General features: G+C 43.8%; 1 protein-coding gene across 4 annotated transcripts; it reads left to right on the top strand.

The window, feature by feature from the left end:
• The first annotated feature begins 5,700 nt into the window (after window positions 1-5,700).
• On the top strand, window positions 5,701-15,541 carry TGIF1 (TGFB induced factor homeobox 1). Of its 4 annotated transcripts, none has more exons than XM_032421443.1 (4): window positions 5,701-6,230; window positions 7,491-7,816; window positions 13,484-13,710; window positions 14,507-15,541. In XM_032421443.1, exons 2-4 carry the CDS (start codon window positions 7,801-7,803, stop codon window positions 15,080-15,082), a joined length of 819 nt encoding a protein of 272 aa, XP_032277334.1. In that variant the 5' UTR covers window positions 5,701-6,230; window positions 7,491-7,800; the 3' UTR covers window positions 15,083-15,541. The 4 variants fall into 4 exon arrangements, with proteins under 4 accessions (XP_032277334.1, XP_032277336.1, XP_032277333.1 ...); XM_032421445.1 differs by lacking the exon at window positions 5,701-6,230 and adding an exon at window positions 6,590-6,960; XM_032421442.1 differs by lacking the exon at window positions 5,701-6,230 and adding an exon at window positions 7,046-7,379.
• Window positions 15,542-20,061: the final 4,520 nt, after the last annotated feature.

Here is a 20,061-nt window from a genome sequence, read left to right on the forward strand (position 1 = left end):
TTAAGCTCACCAAAAATGTTTCCAGAGATTGCCAAATGTCCCCTGGGAGGAAAAATCGCCACACACACTGTGCCTAGAGAACCACTGTTCTAGAACATGCGTAGGTGCCTTTTTAATTACCTTAACATTTTAATCTTTATTTTATTTATTTATTATTATTTTAAAGATTTTGTTTTTACATAATCTCCACAGCCAACATGGGGCTGGAACCCACAGCCCCGAGATCAAGAGTCACATGCTCTATTGACTGAGCCAGTCAGGCGCCCCAACATTTTAATCTTTGATTCAGGTGAATTTTATTTTTGTTAAAGAAGTGAGATTGAGATCCAGCTTCATTTTTAACTAAAAGTAGTCAATTGTCCCAATTCAGTTTATCCCTGATCTGAAAAGACACCTTTGCCAAAAGTCTAAGTCTCCGTATATATTCTAATGTGTCTCATTGTTCTTTGTTTTCTCTTCCTTTTTTCTCAGTACAAAACTTTTACATTTTAATTATTATCAACTTCTAAATATAGTTTAGGGGTACCTGGCTGGCTCAGTCAGTGGGACATGCGACCCTTGATGTCGGGGTGGTAAGTACGAGCCCCACGTTGGGTGAAGAGGTTACTTAAAAATAAAACCTTTAAAAAAATAATATACTTTGATACTTGGAGGGGCTTCCCCTGCCCTCTTTCATCCCCTACTTTTCTCTTTCAGAATTTCCCTGCCTATTGTGAGCTCTTTAATTTTGATGAACTGTGGCAATTTTTAAAAATCCTGTTGGTATTTTAATGGAAATTGCTTTAAATTTAAAGATTGATTTGGGGAAAATAAACATCTTTATGCTTTCACTATTGAATCTTGCTAGAAAGAATAAATGACATTTTTTATTTTACTTAAGTCTTCCTTTATGTCCCTCAGTAGGGTTTTAAAGTTTCTTTCATAAAACTTGCACATATTTCTTGTTAAATTTATTCCTAGATATTTCATCATTTTATTGCGATTATAAATGGGTCCTCCACAGTGTTGGGAAGAGGTAATGGTGATAAATGGAAACACGTGAATGAATTAACCCTTTGACAGAAGGAGGAGAAAGGGAGTAAGTTAAAAACGGGGATGATATTCTGAAAGTCTTATTCTTACTGCATAAATATGGTACTTATTCCAAATGACACATATTTTTTAAAAACGGACACGTCGCCTCCCTGCATTCATTATTTGTTCACCTAACCTTGTTCCCTCAATGTTAATTCACTCTTTTTAGTTCTTTGTCAGATGAGCAAAAGCAGACTGTTTCTTACTTACCCTTCTAAAAAAAGAAGAAAAAAGAACATGAAAACAACCAATAAAATAGAATATTTGACACAAGTCATGAATAGGAAAAAGAATTAAAAATTGCCAATAAATACATTAAAATGTGCTCACCTTCTCAAACAAAGAAATGTGAACCTTACAAAAATTAGGTGCAGTTTATTTGCCCAGGTGATTGACAAATATGAAACTGATTGTTAATATGTGGTATTAGCGAGGGCGTAGAGCAAGAGGGTTTCTCACATACTTTTGGTGGGATTTTAAATAGGTAAGATGATTTAGAGGGCCACTTGGCAATATCTATGAAAATTCTGAACACACATACCTTTAACCCAGCCATTCCACTTCCCAGGGACCCTACAAATGTACTCAAGCCCCCAAAAATCTGCATAGAAGCTGACATTCTGCTGAGACACACTAGTTTACAATCAGGAGGAGCTCCTTCGATTTGGATGGTGAGCTCATGTTCTCTCAATTGTTAAGTATTTCAGATATAAGTGGACTATCTTTTTGTGCTTAGTTACAAACTAGAAACTATTTAAATACTCATCACTAAGCAAATTGTTACATAAGTGAAAAAAGCAAATTGCAGAATATCATTATTGTTTGGATCATTGACTAGGGGTCAGAGTGACAGGATAAATTATTCAACCTCCCCAGACTCTGACAACTTCATTTGTCAGATGGGGTAATAAGGAATACTTCTTAGGGTTGTTTTCAGGAATAAATAAGACTAAATAAGTGAAGTGTTTGGACACTGCCTGTAATGTTATATTCAACAAATGATTGTATTCTTTTTATTAATGATTCTTATGCTCTCATCTTTTTTTTTTTTTTTTTTTAAGTAAGCTCTATACCCATGGGGCGCCTGGGTGGCTCGGTCGTTAAGCGTCTGCCTTCGGCTCAGGTCATGGTCCCAGGGTCTTGGGATTGAGCCCCGCATCGGGCTCTCTGCTCAGCAGGGAGCCTGCTTCTCCCTCTCCCACTCCCCCTGCTTGTGTTCCCTCTCTCGCTGTGTCTCTCTCTGTCAAATAAATAAATAAAAATCTTAAAGAAAAAAAGTAAGCTCTATACCCAACATGGGCTTGAACTCACGACCCTAAGATCAGGAGTCACATGGTCTACCCACTGAACCAGCCAGGCACATCCCCTTACAGTCTCATTTTCATGCATTATTTTGTTTAATAAATATTTATTGAGTATCTATGATGTATGAGGCATTGTGCTAAGTGCATGAAGATTTAATAATGATCATACATTTTAGTAGAGGAGTCAAAGGAAAACAAGTTAACAGTCAAATAAGCAAAATAATTAAAAACTGTGGCTATGGAAGAAATAAAGGGTTGAGCTAGATCCGTGGTTCTCAACCAGAGGTAATCCCTGCTTCCCGCCCCCTCCCCCCACACACACCATTTCTATCCCCTCTGGAGGACATATGGCAATGTCTAGAGATGTTTTTATTTGTCACAACTTGGTAGAGAGGGTAATACTGGCAAGTAGTGGTTACCAGCCAGGAACACTGATAAACATTGCACAGGACAGCCCCTGCAACAAAGAATTAGGCAGCCCCAAATGTTAACAGGGCTGTGGCTGAGAAACCCTGAGCTAGATGGTGGGGGGAGGAGGGAGGGGGTACATGAATTTAGGTCAGGAGGTCACAGAGACTTCTCTGGAGTGACATTTAGGCCAAATTTTGACTAATGAAAAAGAGCCAGACTTGCAGCAAGTGGTGTGGGTCCATCCTGGGCACAGCGGACTTGAAAACAACAATAACAATGAAAAATCCCTTATATTAGTGTGTAGTATACATATGCCCCTACGGAGAGCAAAGAGGGCAATTAAGAGATCTTTCATGTTTCACTGTGTATGGCTGTCTTGTTGAATTTTGGAGAATAGCTTTTTTTCTTCTTTTTAAATTTAAAAATGGGGAAGGGGCAGTACAAAAAGCAGGCAGATTGGAAGACAGCCTCTTGTAAAACTACAGGTAAATTTCAGAGAAGAGGGAGATCTTAGAGTATGCCCCACCTGTTCAGGAGGCCCTGGTGTATCATCTGTGGTTAGTCTCTGCTCTTCACCACCTTCTAAATCCAATGGACCTTCCCCCAAAGAATGACAGAGATCACCTGATTTGAAGCCAAATATCTATGTCCAATACTTGGTTTTATACCTTTTAGTTTCGTTATATTTGATGTGTTATTTATCTTGACTTTAAGGGGGAAAAAATAGCCCACCTTACAGTTTGTGTATTTAAATAAGTGTTTCATAAACTGGAAAACACAATATAGATACACACTGTTGCGAATAAAAGGGGAGAGGCTGTGCTCAACTAATAAATCTTTTTGCTCTGTTCCCTTGATTCCAAACCCCCTCTAGGTGAAGAGCGATGAGGACTGGACTAGAAAGGGCAAAAGCCTGGGAAAGGAAGTGCAGACCAGGAGGGAAGTGATTACAAAAGAAAGTAGTAGCCCCAGTTACATTATTCATGCAACTAAGAGGAGGAGAGTAATCCGGGTGGATAAAATCACCACAAGCTGGTTGTTGTAGCCCAAGCTCTTGGAAAGACAATGGCCAGCTTCTCCTCAAGCAGCCGAAGACCCTCTGACCTGAGATGTGAAAAGATGATTATGGAATCCTCCTGCACTGTTTGGAGCCCGGCAGTCTGCATATTTTATAAAAGTATCTGTTCCCCAGAGACTGGAAGCCAAAGGGATCCAGAGACTGTGTGAGTCATCATTCTTGCTGGAGGGAAATCATGCTTAATCAATGGTGGTCCAGTAGATGAATGAAATAAATACATTCTCTGATCACCTGACAGACCTGGTATATATATAAAAAATAATTGCACCTATCGACACACTTTCCTGGCTTATTTGCCTTTCTATGTTTCTTTTTTTTTTTTTTTTAAAGATTTTATTTATATATTTGACAGAGAGAGAGCGCGCACAAGCAGGGGGAGTGAGAGAGGGAGAAGTAAGCTTCCCGCGGAGCAGGGAGCCCGATGCGGGGCTCCATGCCGGGCTCGATCCCAGGACCGCGGGATCATGACCTGAGCCTAAGGCAGACGCTTAACGACCGAGCCTCCCAGGCGCCCCTGCCTTTCTATGTTTCTTGTTGAGTTTTTGCCTGGGAAGGGTTTGCAGGCTGTGAAAAGTAACTTAACTTACACAACTCTGTGTCTTTTCTTGGCCTTGAGGCAGCTTCAAAAGATGACACCAAATGGAACTATGTGTGCCTAGAGGGAAAAAATAAATAATGGTGAAAAATGTTTATCAGCAGCCTTCTCCAGCACCAAGCACCTTCTCACTTTTACTCAAGTAATTTTCCAATTTAACATTCATATGAATTCAGCAAATAATATGTAGCAAAAGTGAATCCATAGCATTTCTTTTAGCACTGGAAGGAAACCCAAAAGTCATTAAATCAGTTTAATCGAGAAGCCCTGCCTGGGACATTAAGGGACTGACAGAGCCAGAACTGAAACTTGTTTTTCCACCTTGAGAAAAGCAAATAAAAAATATCCGAAGCAATTGCTGGTTTTTCGAGCCCACTCTCTCGGGTTGTTTTTCTTCCCTGTGTTATGCAGACTCTAGGCACTTTCTTCCCAGAATGCAACAATCCAAAGCTCTAAACAAGTTTGGGACCAGCCTTGGGCAGGGGTGGGGGTGGGAGAGCCATCACACAGAATGGTGCCGGTGTTCCTCTTTGGTGCATCTCGCCAGATTTAATGCAGCTTTGATATGATTCGCTCGATCAAAAGGTGAGCACTGGCCGGATCAAGCCGGCCCTCCAGCAAGAGAGTTTAAAGTTCGACTGTTTTCCTCCTCGCAACTTGAAAGAGGCTTCTAATTCTCCCCGCCCCTCCCCCTTCCCCTGTAAAGTTTGTTTTCTAGCTATAAAGTCGCTTCAACTCTCGGTTTCCATCTCGGTTGCCTGAGAATCGCAGTAATTAGCCAAGTTCACTTAGACGAAGAAAAAGATACCTTTGTGTACCTAATGAGAGCCACCGCGTGGCCAAGGATAACCACGCAGAAGGAAACATTTTTGTCTCGGGCTTGTGTAAACGGGCAGGGGGAGGGTTAAGCCGACCCGAAGGCGTGTTTTGTGGAGTGGCTTCGAAAGCGGCCGAGGCAGCCGAAGCAGCTTTCGAAGTTAGCAAACAAAGCGTCTCCCCAGTAACCGCCCGGTTCCAGACGAGGCTCCTGCCACTCAGACCGCGGAGTCGCAGCGTCGGCCGGCCCCCGGCTCCTCCTCCCTGCGTCTCTCTTCCCTCCTCCCAGTTCCCCAACGGATACGAGCCACCAATCCCCGCAACAAACAACCCTTCAAATGCAAGAGCGCTGCGGCCCTCTAACGGGCGGCCCCCTACCCCCTCCCCGCCCCACATCTGTCCTGCACCCGGGCGCAGCAGCTGATTCATCTCCAGCCAGGCCCGGGGAAGGAACTGCGCTCCAGCAAGTTGCAGGGTAGCTTCCAGGCTGGTGGTTTCCCCTAGGACCATGTTCCCCCCCCCCCTTTGCCGTTTTAGATGTGTGTTCTCTTAGGTGCCGAGCAGTCGGCAAACCACAGAAGAAAAAAATCGTAAGGTTGCTGCCTTCTTAGAATGACGTTTTTTTCCTTGTTTATTCATTTTAAGTCCTGTAATTGGTAAAACCACCCAAGCTTTGTAAACTCTGGCCTTAATTCACTCTCGAGGCGGGGGTGTCTTTTTTTGGGAGGGCGAGTGGGTGGGAGGCTGGCTTTAATTTTCAGTGTAATCCTAAAACAGAGGCTCCAAAGTCTAGTTAGTCATCGTTTGGCTGCCTTAGTCTTCCTCGGGTTTAACCTTATTTCCACGGAGCTTTTCCTGCCGGCTTCTCCATCGAAGTTACAAAACAAAAACAGCACAGAGCCGAAACTGGAGGCAGACTCGGGCGCTGACGTCTCTACTAGGCTTATTTACGGTTTGGCTTTTTTTTTTTTTTTTTTTTTTTAAGTGATGGGGAAAGTCTTACAGCGGCATGCGACAGTTCGTTTACTTCAAAAACAACGGGACACACACGCGAAAACTAGACCCAGCGGAGAGGGCGGGGAGGGGGCAGGCGTTTCTTGAAATCAGCCAAACAGCATCTGGTCTTTTAAAAGGGTAATCTCATCAAGGAACTCCTGTTGGAGCCCTAACTCTCAACCAAAATAAACCAACAGGAACATGTGTTTACTCAATGGGTAGTTTCTGTTTGAAATACCCGAGGGGAGAAGGGGTCCCCTAACAGGGCTTAAGTCCTAAAAGTAGACTGTTTACCGAAACAGATGAGCAGCCCCAGTGTGGTCGCCCCCTTTCCTTAAAGGCGGCATCCGCCTGGGTCCGAGGGTGGGGGTTTCAGGCCGAGTTTTTGCAGTGCGGCGGGCGCGCGCCCGGGCAGTCCCCAGGCTGAGACTTTTTAAAGAGCATGTGAGCATGACAAGTGTCTGTCCGCAACGTGTTAGATTTTGAAACTGCCTTGCAATCCAGTCCGGAACTCACAGCCTTAGCCCGGGGTAACAGACATTTGCCTGGGGTGTCTGTGTCTCACTCTCCTCCCCCAACCGCCCCCATCCACCCACCGCCGTCCGGGTTGGAGGAAGAGCCCCGGGAAGGGCAGGGTGCGACGCGCCGCACCCGCGTGTCAATGGCAGCCGCGCATTCTGGAAGAAGTTGGTTCTTGTCCTGAATACTTTTCCTACGGTGCCCCGCCCCTTGAATCAGAAGCAGCTGTCTTCTCCTGCGGCTAGAGCCGGGACGGTGGAGTTTGGGGCAGCTGTCAAAAACGAGAGGGGAGCCTTTTCTTCCCCGGGGTGGAGGAGGGGGCAGCCTTTTTCCATCTGTTGCAATTTCCTAACCAAACGCACCCTCGCCAGCCCGAGGAAGAAAGGCCCAAAGGAGAAACCCGGGCGCCCGGCTGGTGTCGCTGCCGCCGCCGAGCGAGGGATGCGGGCGGCGTGCGCGCAGCAGGGAGGAAGGATCGGGTTTCTGGGCCCAGCCGCCCCCACGAGGGACGGGTGACAGCGGCCGGGGAGGCGCGGAGTGAGGCAGCGCGGCCCGAGAGCTCGGTGCTGTCCTCCCCAACTGGAAGGTGCGGGGGAGGGGCGGAGGAGCGGCGGGGCGGGCGGGGGACGGGGCGGGCGGCTGGGGGCGGAGGCAGGACCTCCTGTACCTTCCCTCTTCGCCTCTCTCACTCTGACAGCGCCGAGGTACGACGAGCAGGAGCGGGGAACAAAGGAGAGGAGTGGGGAGGGGAGCGAGTTGGGCGAGGGAGAGTCCCCAAGCCGGCTGCCAGAAGATCCCGGCAGGAGGAAGCCCAAGTGTCACTTGAATTCCACCCAAGGAGCGGGCGCCTGGGATCCGAGCGCCTTGATTACCAATAACGGCTGGAGCGCGTCCTACAAGTTACGGGAGAGTCGGTCCGGAAGGAGGACAATCGCGCGCCCCCTTCGCCCCCGCTCCTGGCCCCTCGAGACCCCAGCATCGCCTCGCGCTGGAAGGGGAGCTCCAGAATGAAAAGCAAGAAAGGTAAGGCTTGACGGGCTGTGCCCGCCGTGGGCGCGGGTGCCGGGGAAATGTGCTCGCCGGGCCCCACCGGGCCCCTCCGGGCTTGGGGCGAGAGTGACTTGGTGGACTTTTCAGCCCCGGGCTCTCAGGCAGGAACCGCCGCGGTTCTCTTTGTTGAGGCTGCGTCTGAAATGGCAGTTGCTGTTTTCCTTCTAGACACAACACGAGGGGCTGTTGTGGGGAGACGGGCCTCTCCACGCTGCTGGCACGTTGTCAAGAAACACGCTCAGCGCCTTGTTTGTGCGCTTCCAAGTTTCATTGTCTCAGCGGACACCCCACGCTCCGCGGAGCCGCCGCGTGGCTTCTCGCTGGTTCTTGCGGGCGGAGGTGTGGGCCGGGTCGGGGGACCCCCGCCCCGATTCTCCCGGCCGGGACCGCGGAGCGGCGGCGCCTTTGTCTGAAAGTTGTGCTCCCGGGCCCCCACTCCCTCCCAGCTGGGCCCGGGCACTCTCTTCGCTGGGGATGGGGTGTTTTCACAATCAAGGAATGCGACTCTGGCCCCCAAACCGCCCGAGGGTGTCGGTAGCATTGGAAAGCTAGACTTTTAAAAACTCCTAGCCTCTAAAAGTTTTCCCACGATGAATTTGGAGCAAGATGAAGAGTTAGGACTGACGGCGAGCAGCTTAAAGCGGCGTGTAGTCAGAATGAGTCCAAGTGTGACAAGCAGGCTTGGTTGTAAGTGCACAGAGTGAGTCTGTCATTGTTTCCACGAAGCGTTCTGGAAGCGTTACAACTAAAACTTGCCGTCAGTCTGGTTTAAAAACAAAATACACAGGAAAAAAAAAAAACCCACCGCCACGAAAGGTCAAAGAATGTTAACTCCCTTTTGAAGTTAACTTTTTGAGTCCCTGACTGGGAGGTACCCCGAACGTTCCGTGGTGAGCCAGAGTTGGCTTTTCTGTTGTGATTTATGTGGAGTGGTTCAAAACAGAAGTTAATCGCTCAGGGAAGCCAGCGCGGGGGCGGGGGGGGGGGGCTGCTGCGCATGCCCAGGAGCGTCCCGGAGTTTTTGTAACTCCACATTCTTTCAGACTCGTCCAGCGGATACAGTCAAAACTCAATATTGTTAGTGGGGCAGCCTTCAACCCAAGAGGGTTCCTTCGGCCACGTTTTCACCTTGGAGTTCTGTTCCTTTCATTCTGGGCCGGTGGCTTCAAAACACGCGGAGTTTCTTAACCCATGTTTTCCCAGGGAGAGTAAAATTAAATGTCAACACCCGGGACAGTCATAGTAGTTGGTGGTAGGACTCCCAGCGAACCATCCCCCAAGGGACAGTGAGAACGTTGAGGGTTTAGAGGTTCGGATGTTTAAAAGGACTCGGTAACAAACGCGCGCGGGGAGCGCCTGGGGTGGCGTCTGGGAGGCTGTGTCACCTCGACAAGGACTGACCGGTCTAGATCCTTACTGGAAGGCGTTCTCGCTCTCCTGGTGGAACTGACGGAGATCAGTTGGGTTTGTTTTTGTACAGTGGTTCTTGGGAGCCGAAAGCAAAGCTGGGTTTCCGCCGGGGGCGGGCTCCCCCCATTGTTCGGGCTCGGATGGGGAAAGCGCAGATCTGCCTCGCAGGTCCTCCCCCGCAGCCCCTCGGGTACGCTCCCGCGGCTCTCCTCGTTCCCCCCACCGCCAGCGCCCCTCGCTCTTCCCCGGAGCCCCCCTCGAGTACCTCCCGGTCTCCCTCTCCCCCCACCCCCCCCCCAGCAGAGGAACTAGGCTGGCCGCGGGGTGGGAATATTCGGGGTCAGCGGCCCGGGGCGCGCCGGGTAAGGTCCTGCCTGCTACCGAGCGCCGACTCATGGAAACAATGAAAGGTGACGTGTTGGAAGGGAAACTTTGCGACTGGTTCACAGCTTGTGCGGGGGAGCCGAGACTGCTGAGATTGCCCAGTTTCTTTCCCTTTTTAGGTTTTCCCGGCAAATCCTATTGAGGGTGGGCAGACCCTCAGAATGTTGAGATTCACAGCACCGTTTTCTAGTTTCTTCTTGTAATCTGAAACTCTTTAAGTCCTCTAGTCGTGTAGTTGGAGGGGCCGATTTCAATTGAGGCTGAGAAACTCGCAAGAACAAAAGCCTCCCTGGCTGTCCTCCCTCCCGGGCCCCTCCCTCTCCTCCTGTCCTCCTGCGTCCTGCCTCCCCGCCCCTTTCCTAAAACTACCTTGGAGGGGGCTCGCGTTCCGGGTCTGCTCAGCCGGGAGCCGGGAAGAAATCTGTCCTGCCTGGCTTGTGCAGTTGGACTGTTGTCTGTTTTATAAAAGTCTGTGAAAATCTTTTCAAGTTTTCTTGGAGACAAAAGTACTTTAAACTCAGTTGCAGGGCCCGAGATTTGGTAAGCCTGGTTTGTGATAAGAGTGTCTCGTCTTTAGAAAGCTGAGGATATCAAAAGGTTCCCACCCCGCGACTGGCTTTAAAACAAGCAGAGAAGATTCAGTGAGGAATATCCCCGAAGTCTTTTTACTCCTAGTCTCTGTCAGTTTGGAATTCTTGCTTTAGAACTGCTCTCCAGCTGGGTCCAGCCAAGCGCACCTTGGAGTTTGTGCCTGGGGTGTTAACTACGATTCCCGTGACATCTCCTGAGATACTCTAATCAGGAAACTTGTTAGGTTAGGTTTCCATTTTTCCTAATTGTATACTTAAACTTTTCCTTCGATTATTCCTATTTCTAGATCCTTCTCTGGCATCTTCCAGATATTTTTAAAAAGTCCCAACTTCACAACCACGATCTCTGGCCTTCCCTCGCCACTCCCAACCCCAGGTGCTATTAAGAAAAGATTGATTTTTCGCGCTGTGGGATCCATAGGCCATCTTGTGGCTTTCTGAACATTTCCTTGTATGTGGATGGGGTAAGAGGCTTGTGATCCCCCTCCCCCGCCACCACATTTTTTAAAGTGTAAGCAGAGCAGGACCTTTGGAAACAAGTGGTAACCGGGAAACTTTTCAAAAGCTGTTACAATAGGAAATGAGTAACGTGGAAAAGTCTTTTTGTTTTTCCAAGCTGAGCCACAATCCGGAGGGAGAGTTTTAATGAAAACAGTCCTGACAGCAGCAAACGTGGTTTGCTGCAGTGAAATATCAGCTGGTGTGGCCAAGGAACTTGAAGTCTTAACTTCCTGTTACTTCAGCTTTTGTGCACATATTGGAAATACTTGTTAAGAGGTCCAGAGGCCTGGCATTCATTTATTTAAATGAACTGAGAACAGAGTAAAGTCACACTGCACTTTAGTGTTGCTTAACTGAAACCCTTTTGTGTGTCACTAACCTATTCTGAAAGATCAGGCTTCTTGTCAAACTGAGCAAGCAGATCAAAGGGCAGGCTTCAGGGGTTTTTTGTTTGTTTGTTTCAAACTCTTTGTTATTATCAACTTACAGTTGGGAATTCACTGTTCACTGAGGAAATTTTCACACTTTTCTAGTTTAAAGGGGGGGGAGGGGGATTATAACCTTGAGAAGAATGTCTGGCTTTTCAGACATTGAAGAGTTTAAACAAATTGCTTTATTCAAATTTGCCTTAGTCATTCAATTACTTGACACATTTTTTAAAAGTTAGATTTCTTTATTTATTAAGGTAAATGTAAAACAGGAACTCATTTCTAATTTCTTAAGGTATTAATAGTTCTTTACCCAAATTTCAATATAGGTTTTAAAAGTTTCTCATCTATTCTACAGTGAAAGCGGTTTCAGTTTTAAATGTGCCTCTTTTTTTTTTAACTTTTTTTTTTTTTAAGCAGTTTAATGAAAACTTCTGGGAAAGGGAACATCAAATACATGGCGGTTAAAACTTCGGATTCTTGTGCTGTTTATTGATGGCTGTTTGTTAAGCCTTGAGCTAAAGTGAATTTGCAAGATCATCCTGCTCTTTTGTTAGAACTTGCTTTACTTTGTCTTTGGAAGGTTCTGCCTTTTCTGTGGACACTCCCTCCAGCACCATCTGCCCCCTGCAGTCCAAAACTAAAAATGTGTCCCCAAGTGAAGTCAGACTCAATTAACTGCGAGCTAGCTCATCAACGAATCTTGGAATGAGTAACTTTTTGAGTGTTAAAATGCCTTAAAAGGATGGGTTAAAAAAATTTTTTTAATGCATCGAATGGTTTATCACTGTGGAATATTTCTCTTATTTTTTTATCAAGGTAAACCACTCTGAATTGCATCAACAAAGTTAAGAACTTTCAATTTTCTTTCAATTTCATGTTATTTTAATTGTCTTTATATAGAAATACTGGTATTTTCAAGCATGCGATAGTTTGTAATTCATTTACATTTTAAACATTCTAGATTGTCTTCAAAATAGAGAATATGTTTCTTTAGTCATTCAGAGTTGCCAGTTGTCCTTTTGAAAGGGGGGAGGGTTTGTAGCATTTGTAATTTAAATTTTTTAAAGTTCTCAAAATTATGTTTAAATGTTAAAGGAGCCAGGTCTGAATTTTTGTTGACCCCGGTCTATTATATGTGATGTAAATATTCTCTATGGCTGTGAATTCTTAAGATTTCTGGTAGGATTAAAGTACTTACAGACAAAAGAGAGTTTCCTGGGGGGGGGGGTGCATATTCAGTTTTCTTTGTCATGTAATAATTTAAGACTGAACTCTAGTTCTTGGTATCTAGTATTTAGATTTTGATTAAACTGCCAGTTGAAATTTATAGAAATTTAAAAAGTTTATTCAGTATTAGCATCTTTTGACCTCTTACTCAAGTACTAGGAGTAGAAAAATATTTTTGTGTAATGAAACTGAAAACTTCAGTGGCTGTTTGTATTTAGTAAAACGTGACCGGTAGTGTTGTCCATTAAAAGTAGGTGTCTAGTTTGAATAAATGTAGGTAGCAATGAGAAAGAAATGACCATGGAGTTGGCAGAAAAAATTGACATAGATTTTACCTTTAGAAATCTAACTGGGTTGGGGCACCTGGATGGCTCAGTCGGTTAAGTGTCGTACTCTTGCTTGCAGCTCAGCTCTTGATCTCAGGGTCGTGAGTTCAAGCCCCTCTTTCGGCTCCACACTGGATGTGGAGCCTACTTTAAAAAAAAAAAAAACAAAAAACGAATATATATATATATATATATATATATATATATATTTTATATATATAAACTGGGTTAAGTGTGTAATTTTCCCTCCTTATATAAGTGGGATAAATGTATGACTCTGCCCTTTTGTTTCCAGCTTTCAATGGAAGAAGGAGGCAGAGTAGCATTTAAAATGTACATTAGGACCCTTGGATTGTTTTTCCTAAGTTAGCAATGACCTCAAAGAAAAGATTGTTAGATACATTCCATCTGCTGAAGCACCTTTTCTGTTTCACATGTAACAAACTATTCACTTTGGGTGCAGCGTTGCCCGCCCCCCCCCCCCCGCTGCACTGGACTTTTCTGAGCATCACTCAGAAGGAATGTGAGAAGTTATATTCTACAGGAAAGTGGGTATGAAAGGGCTCCTGACAGTTGGTTGAGAATCTATAACGTGCCACTGGTCAGATTACCCTTGAGACTTTGACATGTGGTCTGATACATCAAAATAGAAAATACTGGTCCTTCGCTTGGCTCCCAGGAGTCAAGACAGTATGGTTGCACACTATATGGTCAGAAGAGATAAGCTGTGCATTCGGTGCTCCCCTGATAAAAGCCTTTGTCCTTGACCAGGTGTTGTTTCGGCATCAGGCAGTGAGACGGAGGATGATGACAACATGGACATCCCCCTGGACCTCTCCTCCTCTGCTGGTGCAGGCAAGAGAAGGCGAAGGGGCAACCTGCCCAAGGAGTCTGTTCAGATTCTCCGTGACTGGTTGTATGAGCACCGATACAATGCCTATCCCTCAGAGCAAGAAAAAGCATTACTGTCCCAACAAACACACCTGTCTACACTACAGGTAAGAACTCGAGTGTATGCACGGGGAGGTGGTTTCTTTTCCTTTCCGAAGACATTTTATAGCATTCCTGTTTATCAAATCAAATGCCTCCCCACTCAAAAAAAAAAAGAAGAAGAAGAATTTTCTCTTGAAAACTTTAAAGTACTAAAAGCTAATAACTGACTATTGAGAGAAACAGAAACACTTGACAGTCATCTGTCAAATAGCATTTCCTTTAATGCCTAAAAGGGCCTTCTTTTATGCACCAAACATAAAGAGGAGGTTAAATCTTCCTCTATTGCCCAGGAGACTGGTTTGATATTTAAACAAGGACAGACTTCAGTGAGGTAATTCATGTTATGTCTGTTGACACAGTCATTGGAACTGGGAAAAATCAGTAACTGGGAGGAGTGGCCCTTTTCATACAGGAAAAGTTTTCCTGGAGTTGGTTAACTTAAATGCTGGGGCAGTAGGTAATAGGTTAATAAGGGGGAGCGTTAAAGGGTAAACTTCCCTCCCTAAACTCATTTTCAGACATTTGAGAATTTTTATCCTTTTCTTCCTCCTGAAAAGGCTTAAGGACGATGAGATTTAAAAAAAAAAAAAAAAAAGGGAATTTGTATTAGAAGAGGAGGAGGTTTACGGCAGGAAATAGCTCTCTCTCTAGGCCGGGCTCGAATACCTTGAAATAACTTTGGAAGTTCCGATAAGCCTTTTCATGCCTTCTTTACTGCAAAGAGAGATATCAATTAGGCATCCCACAGAAGGTTCTCAGAATGTGTCTGCCGAGTGTTGAAGCATACCCGTATGATTTCAGGTCTGTAACTGGTTCATCAACGCCCGCCGCAGGCTCCTCCCAGACATGCTGAGAAAAGATGGCAAAGATCCAAATCAGTTCACAATTTCCCGCCGTGGGGCCAAGATTTCTGAAGCGAGCTCTGTGGAGTCAGCCATGGGCATCAAAAACTTCATTCCAGCTCTAGAGGAGAGCCCATTTCACTCCTGTACAGCTGGACCGAACCCAGCGCTGGGGAGGCCGCTGTCGCCCAAGCCGTCGTGCCCAGGATCGATATTGGCGCGTCCGTCAGTGATCTGTCATACCACTGTGACTGCCTTGAAAGACGTGCCTTTCCCTCTCTGCCAGCCGGTAGGTGTGGGACAGAACACAGACAGACAGCGGGTAGCGGCGGGCAGCTTCACAGACACCTCCCTCCTGTACGCAGAGGACTCATGTAAATCTGGACCAAGTGCAAATCCGCAGAGTGGTCTTTTCAACACTCCGCCCCCTACTCCGCCGGACCTCAACCAGGATTTTAGTGGATTTCAGCTTCTAGTGGATGTTGCACTCAAGCGGGCTGCGGAAATGGAGCTTCAGGCTAAACTTACAGCTTAACCCATTTTCAAGAAGAAAAGTTTTCACAGGTGTTATGATTGCCGAGGTGATGGCAAGAGTCGAACTGCATTATTTTATATATATTTTTTATTAATATTTGCACATGGGATTGCTAAAGTGAAGCTTCCTGTTACTGAGAGGTCTTCAATGGAATACAGTCATTCCAAGAACTGTAAACTCAAAGCTACTGTAGAAACAAAGGGTTTTCTTTTTTAAATGTTTCTTGGTAGAGTATTCATAATGTGAGATGGTTCCCAAGATCATGTGATTATTTTTTTTCTCACTCTCTCCCCTTCCCTTTTTTGGTTCTTTTTTTTTTTTTTTTTTTTTTTCAGACTGTGCAATACTTAGAGAACCTATAGCATCTTCTCATTCCCATGTGGAACAGGATGCCCACATACTGTCTAATTAATAAATTTTCAATTTTTTTTTCAAACAAGTATGAATCTAGTTGATTGATGCCCTTTTTTTTCATGATGTAATAAAGTATTTTCTTTAAAATTTACTGTAATGCAGAGTATTTTGTTGAGGGAGGCATTTCTTAAAAATGAGTAGGATTATAGCACCCAATGAGCAGGAAATTGGGGGTAGGGTGGGGTGTGAGTTAAGGGGGTGTCACGAGCTCTTTGAAGAACCGTGGACAACAAGCTAGTACTTATAAACAGGATGTGTGATATTTACTCTTGATAGGAGGCATAAGCAGGGCCTTAAATCTTGACTTAAAACTGCATGACAAACTGAAATGATTCATTCCATCAGTGTTTAGCTAACCACCAAATCCCTTGGTGATCTGTCCTGCATATTTTAAGACATGGCCAGTGTTGAAAAAAGGTCTCGAAGTACCTGATTAGGGTTTAAGTTTTTAGAAGTAAACAACAACCCAAGGGGTCCCTCTGTATTTCCGTCTTTCACATGGCCCTTTAAAATAACCTTTATCAAGTGCTACAGTTACGTTAGGCCTCTACATTCAAACATGGCCTGAATTTGTACAGAAGTCACTTCTTAAAACATCTTAAAACATTTTCTAAAGTGATTAAAACAGTGGGGTTCTGTCTGCCATGGGATTCTTCGTGTATTAGGTTTATTTTCTAAGGTCACTGTGGGTGAAAGCTGGTGCCATACACAAGTGGAGTTTGTTGGGATAGACAATTACTTACGAAGCCAGGATAGCCAGAAGGGAGTTGGTGGTGTTCCTTTCACTTACATGGTTGACCAGATTTGTCACATGCCACAAAACCATTCTTTGTAGTCATGCTTAGTGTGAGGTTTCTTTGTTATTACAGTCCTGTTCTTTCCAGCCCCGCTCCAGCTAGGAACTGGCTGAGTTTGCGGCAATATCAGAGCTTTCGTACTGCTTAAAGAATGTAGAAAAATTCTTTCAAAAGTTAAGCTTGTCTAATTTTGTCAACTTCTTAAGAAAGTCCCTTCTGTAGAAAGAGCTAAACTCAAAGACTTCTAAATAGAAAAGCAACACCGATAAGTAAAACGAAGAGGTGGACGTCAAGTATGTGAGGCAAGGGTGTGTTCTAGCCTGTGACGGGTACAGTGCCGAAGGGCATCTCAACCACAGGGTCACAGAAGTAGACGTAAACCAGAAAAAGCAATAATAAAGTGAATAAAAGGAAAGACTATCAAATGTAAGTGAAATAAACAAAGATGACTAAGACTCATAACCTGCTCTAATAGCTAGATCAAAGACTGAAATTCTTTGAATAGAGATAAGGGAGACCTGCGAGTCCTGAAAGGCTTCCCTTGTTAAGATGTTTCATTAATCATACTAGCAGGGAAAGAGAAGGAGCTGTATGAGTGATTTGAAAGAAAAATGTCAAGGGTCGAATGAAGCCCAAAGGTTTAAAACAAAGAGTCCTCCAAAATTGCATGTGTTTTATTTTTTTTTTTTTTAATCTCTTGAGGTTGATATAGATCCTGGTTGATAATAACTGGTGTGTAATAAATGTAAACCATTAAAAAAAACCGAAGGGCATCTCAACCACAGGGTCACAGAAGTAGACGTAAACCAGATAAATATAATTGGAACGTGAAATGTAAAAGACCATATAACTATTCATATTGAAGCCAAATAGAAACGAATTTCGTGCTTAGTATTTACATGATCTCTTTTCACTTACTTTTAGCTCTGTGTTTTTGTGTTTAAAGTTCATCCCTTTTCGATAAGATACTGTTAGGTCTTGCTTTTTTATCTAGCCTAACAATCTCTGCCTTTTATTTGGTGTATATACTTGATTTATGTTTAATATAATTTTTTGTTTACTTTTTTTAAGTTTTAGTTTTAATTCCAGTTAACATACAGTGTTATATATATTTAATATAATTTTTGATATGTGTCTTTTTGGTTTTTTTCTCCCTCTGCTCCTCTGCCTTCTTTCAGGTTAATTGAATATTTTTAGTGCTTCGTTTTAATTTTTCTATTGGCTTATGAACTATACTTTTTTTAAATGGTTGTTCTAGGGATGTACAACATACATCTTAAATTTACAACAATCTAGTGTTAATATTCTACAACTTCATACAAATTATGGAAACTTGCAACAGTAGAGTTCATTCATTCCCTTTGTTTTTTATATATATTATAGTTAGATATATAATAAATCTAACTACAATGGTATAATTTTTGTTTTAAACAAGTCCATGTCTCTTTAAAAATTAAAAGAGAATGTATATATAGTCTTTTATTTTTGTTAAATATTTATCACTTCTGGTGCTCTTCATTCCTTCTTGTGAATCCAAATGACATGTTATCATTTCTCTTCAGCTTAAAGAATTTCCTTGAGAATTGTGCAGGCCTGCCACTGACAAATCATCTGTTTTTGTTCATTGAAAATGATTTATTTTACTTTCATCTTTGAAGGACAGTTTCACTAAAGATAGAATTCTGGGTTGATGGTTTTTGCTTTTTGTTTTTTTTCCATCACTTTAAAGGCATTTGTTTTCTGGCTTCCATTGTTTGGGATGAGACATCAATTGTCTCATTGTTCTCTTGTATGTAATGTCTTTCTCTGGCTCTTTTATCTTTGGATTTCTGCAGTTGGACTATGATGTGCTTAGGTATGGTTTTCTTTGTATTTGTCCTGCTTGGGGTTGAACTTACTGCATCTGTAAGTTGATGTTTCGTTTTTACCAAATTTGAGAGAATTGGGCCATTATTTAAATTTTGTTTTCTGCCTTCTTCTCCCTAGAACTTCCATAGATTTATATTCGATCCCCTGACATTGTCCTACATGTCTCCAGGCTCTGTTTTTCTTCAATCTTGTTTATTTTTCAAATTGAATAATTTGTATTAAGTAATTTTTAAAAAAAGATTTTATTTATTTACTTGAAAAAAAGAGCACGGGTGGGGGTGGGGGGGCAGAGGGAGGGGGAGAAGCAGACTCTGCTGAGCAGGGAGCCTGACTCAGGGTTCGATCCCAGGACCCTGGGATCATGACCTGAGCCAAAGGCAGACACTTAACTGACTGAGCCACCCGGGTGCCTCTCTATTAAGTAATTTTTAATTCACCAACTCCTCTGCTGTCTCTAATAGGCTATTGAGCCTATCCAATGGATTTTCATTCAGTCATTATATTTTTTACATGTATCATTCCCATCTGGTTCTTTTTTTATTATTTCTGTTTCTCTGTTGAGATTTCCCCATCGGTTTATTAATTACAAGTATATTTTCTTGTAAGCTATTTACAATAGGTGTTTTAAAGTATTTGTCTATTAACATGTCATAATCAGTCAGTTTGACTGCACTTCACTTCAGGAAGGGTCACATTATTTTTTTGCTTGTCTAGTGATTTTTTTTTACTTTATGCTGGACATTATAGATGATATCTTAATAAGGATTCTGGATTCTGCTACATTTCTCTGAAGAGTGTTATTTTTGTTCTGGCAGGCAGTTCATTTGGCAGGACTGAAACTTCAAAATCTGTCTTCCCTGTCATAAATAGTAGCTCAAATGTCTGATCAGTTCTTTCAGTTTTCAGCTGTAGCCTTTTAGTGGGCCTATAGGGATCTCCCTGCACAAGCGGGCCAAGGATTTGGACAGAGTTTAGATTCAGAGTTAGGTTTGCTCCTTCTGCTGCTCCCTCCTTTGCAGGATTCCTCTCCTAACTTTCCATCTGCTCTGCCAACTCCAGCTCTGTCCTTAATATCTCAGGTCGCTGAGGCTGCAGCTTTCTCCCACTCTAGTGAAGAAGAGAGCCCTCAAGCATCAAGCCACAACCTGCACATCTTATTCCTGCAAGTTCCCTTCTTTTAATGGTAAACAACCCTCCAGTTTCTACCTGCTGCTGTTGGTCATTCTCAGGCCTCCAAGTAGCTTTTTGTTTAATTTTTTGTTCACATTTTGTTATTATTACCTGTAGGGAAGTTAGTCTGAAAAGAAATGACTCCATCATTACTAGAAACTAGAATTTTACTATAGTTACTTTTAAATGCTAAATCACGAGTTCTCAACTTTACCTGCGAATTGGAATCACTGGAAAGCTTTAAAAAAAAAAAACAAAAACAGGGGTACCCGGGAGGCTCAATCGGTTAAGAGTCTGCCTTTGGCTCAGGTCATGGTCTCAGGGTCCTGGGATCAAATCCCACACTGGGCTCCCTGCTCAGTGGGGAATCTGCTTGTCCCTCTCACTCTCCCACTGTGTTCTCTCCCCTGTCTCTCTTTCAAATAAATAAAATATTAAAAAAAAAAAAGCAACAACAACATAAAACAAAAACAAAAACCTGTGGCTTGGCTTATTAGCCAGTTTCTCTACATAAGTAGAAAACTAGGAGTTCTCTTTCCATACCTTAAAAAAATTGTTTTTTTGCTTTTTGTTGTGGTATTAGACAATTTTTGTAAGAAATGTAATTTGGAGCCCCTGGGTGGATCGGTTGGTTAAGCGTCTACCTTTGGCTCAGGTCAGGATCCCAGGACTCAGGTCATGATCCCAGGGTCCTGGCAGCTGGCTCCCTGCTCAGCAGGAAGCCTGCTT

The sequence above is a fragment of the Phoca vitulina genome, unplaced genomic scaffold, assembly GCF_004348235.1.
Source record: "Phoca vitulina isolate PV1807 unplaced genomic scaffold, GSC_HSeal_1.0 scaffold24, whole genome shotgun sequence".
Classification (NCBI taxonomy): Eukaryota; Metazoa; Chordata; class Mammalia; order Carnivora; family Phocidae; genus Phoca; species Phoca vitulina.

What these genes read in the sequence shown, in the direction of transcription:
- TGIF1 (XM_032421443.1), top strand. An exon ending in CACACCTGTCTACACTACAG is followed by an intron (nt 13,711 to 14,506) that starts GTAAGAACTCGA and finishes GTATGATTTCAG; the next exon opens with GTCTGTAACTGGTTCATCAA.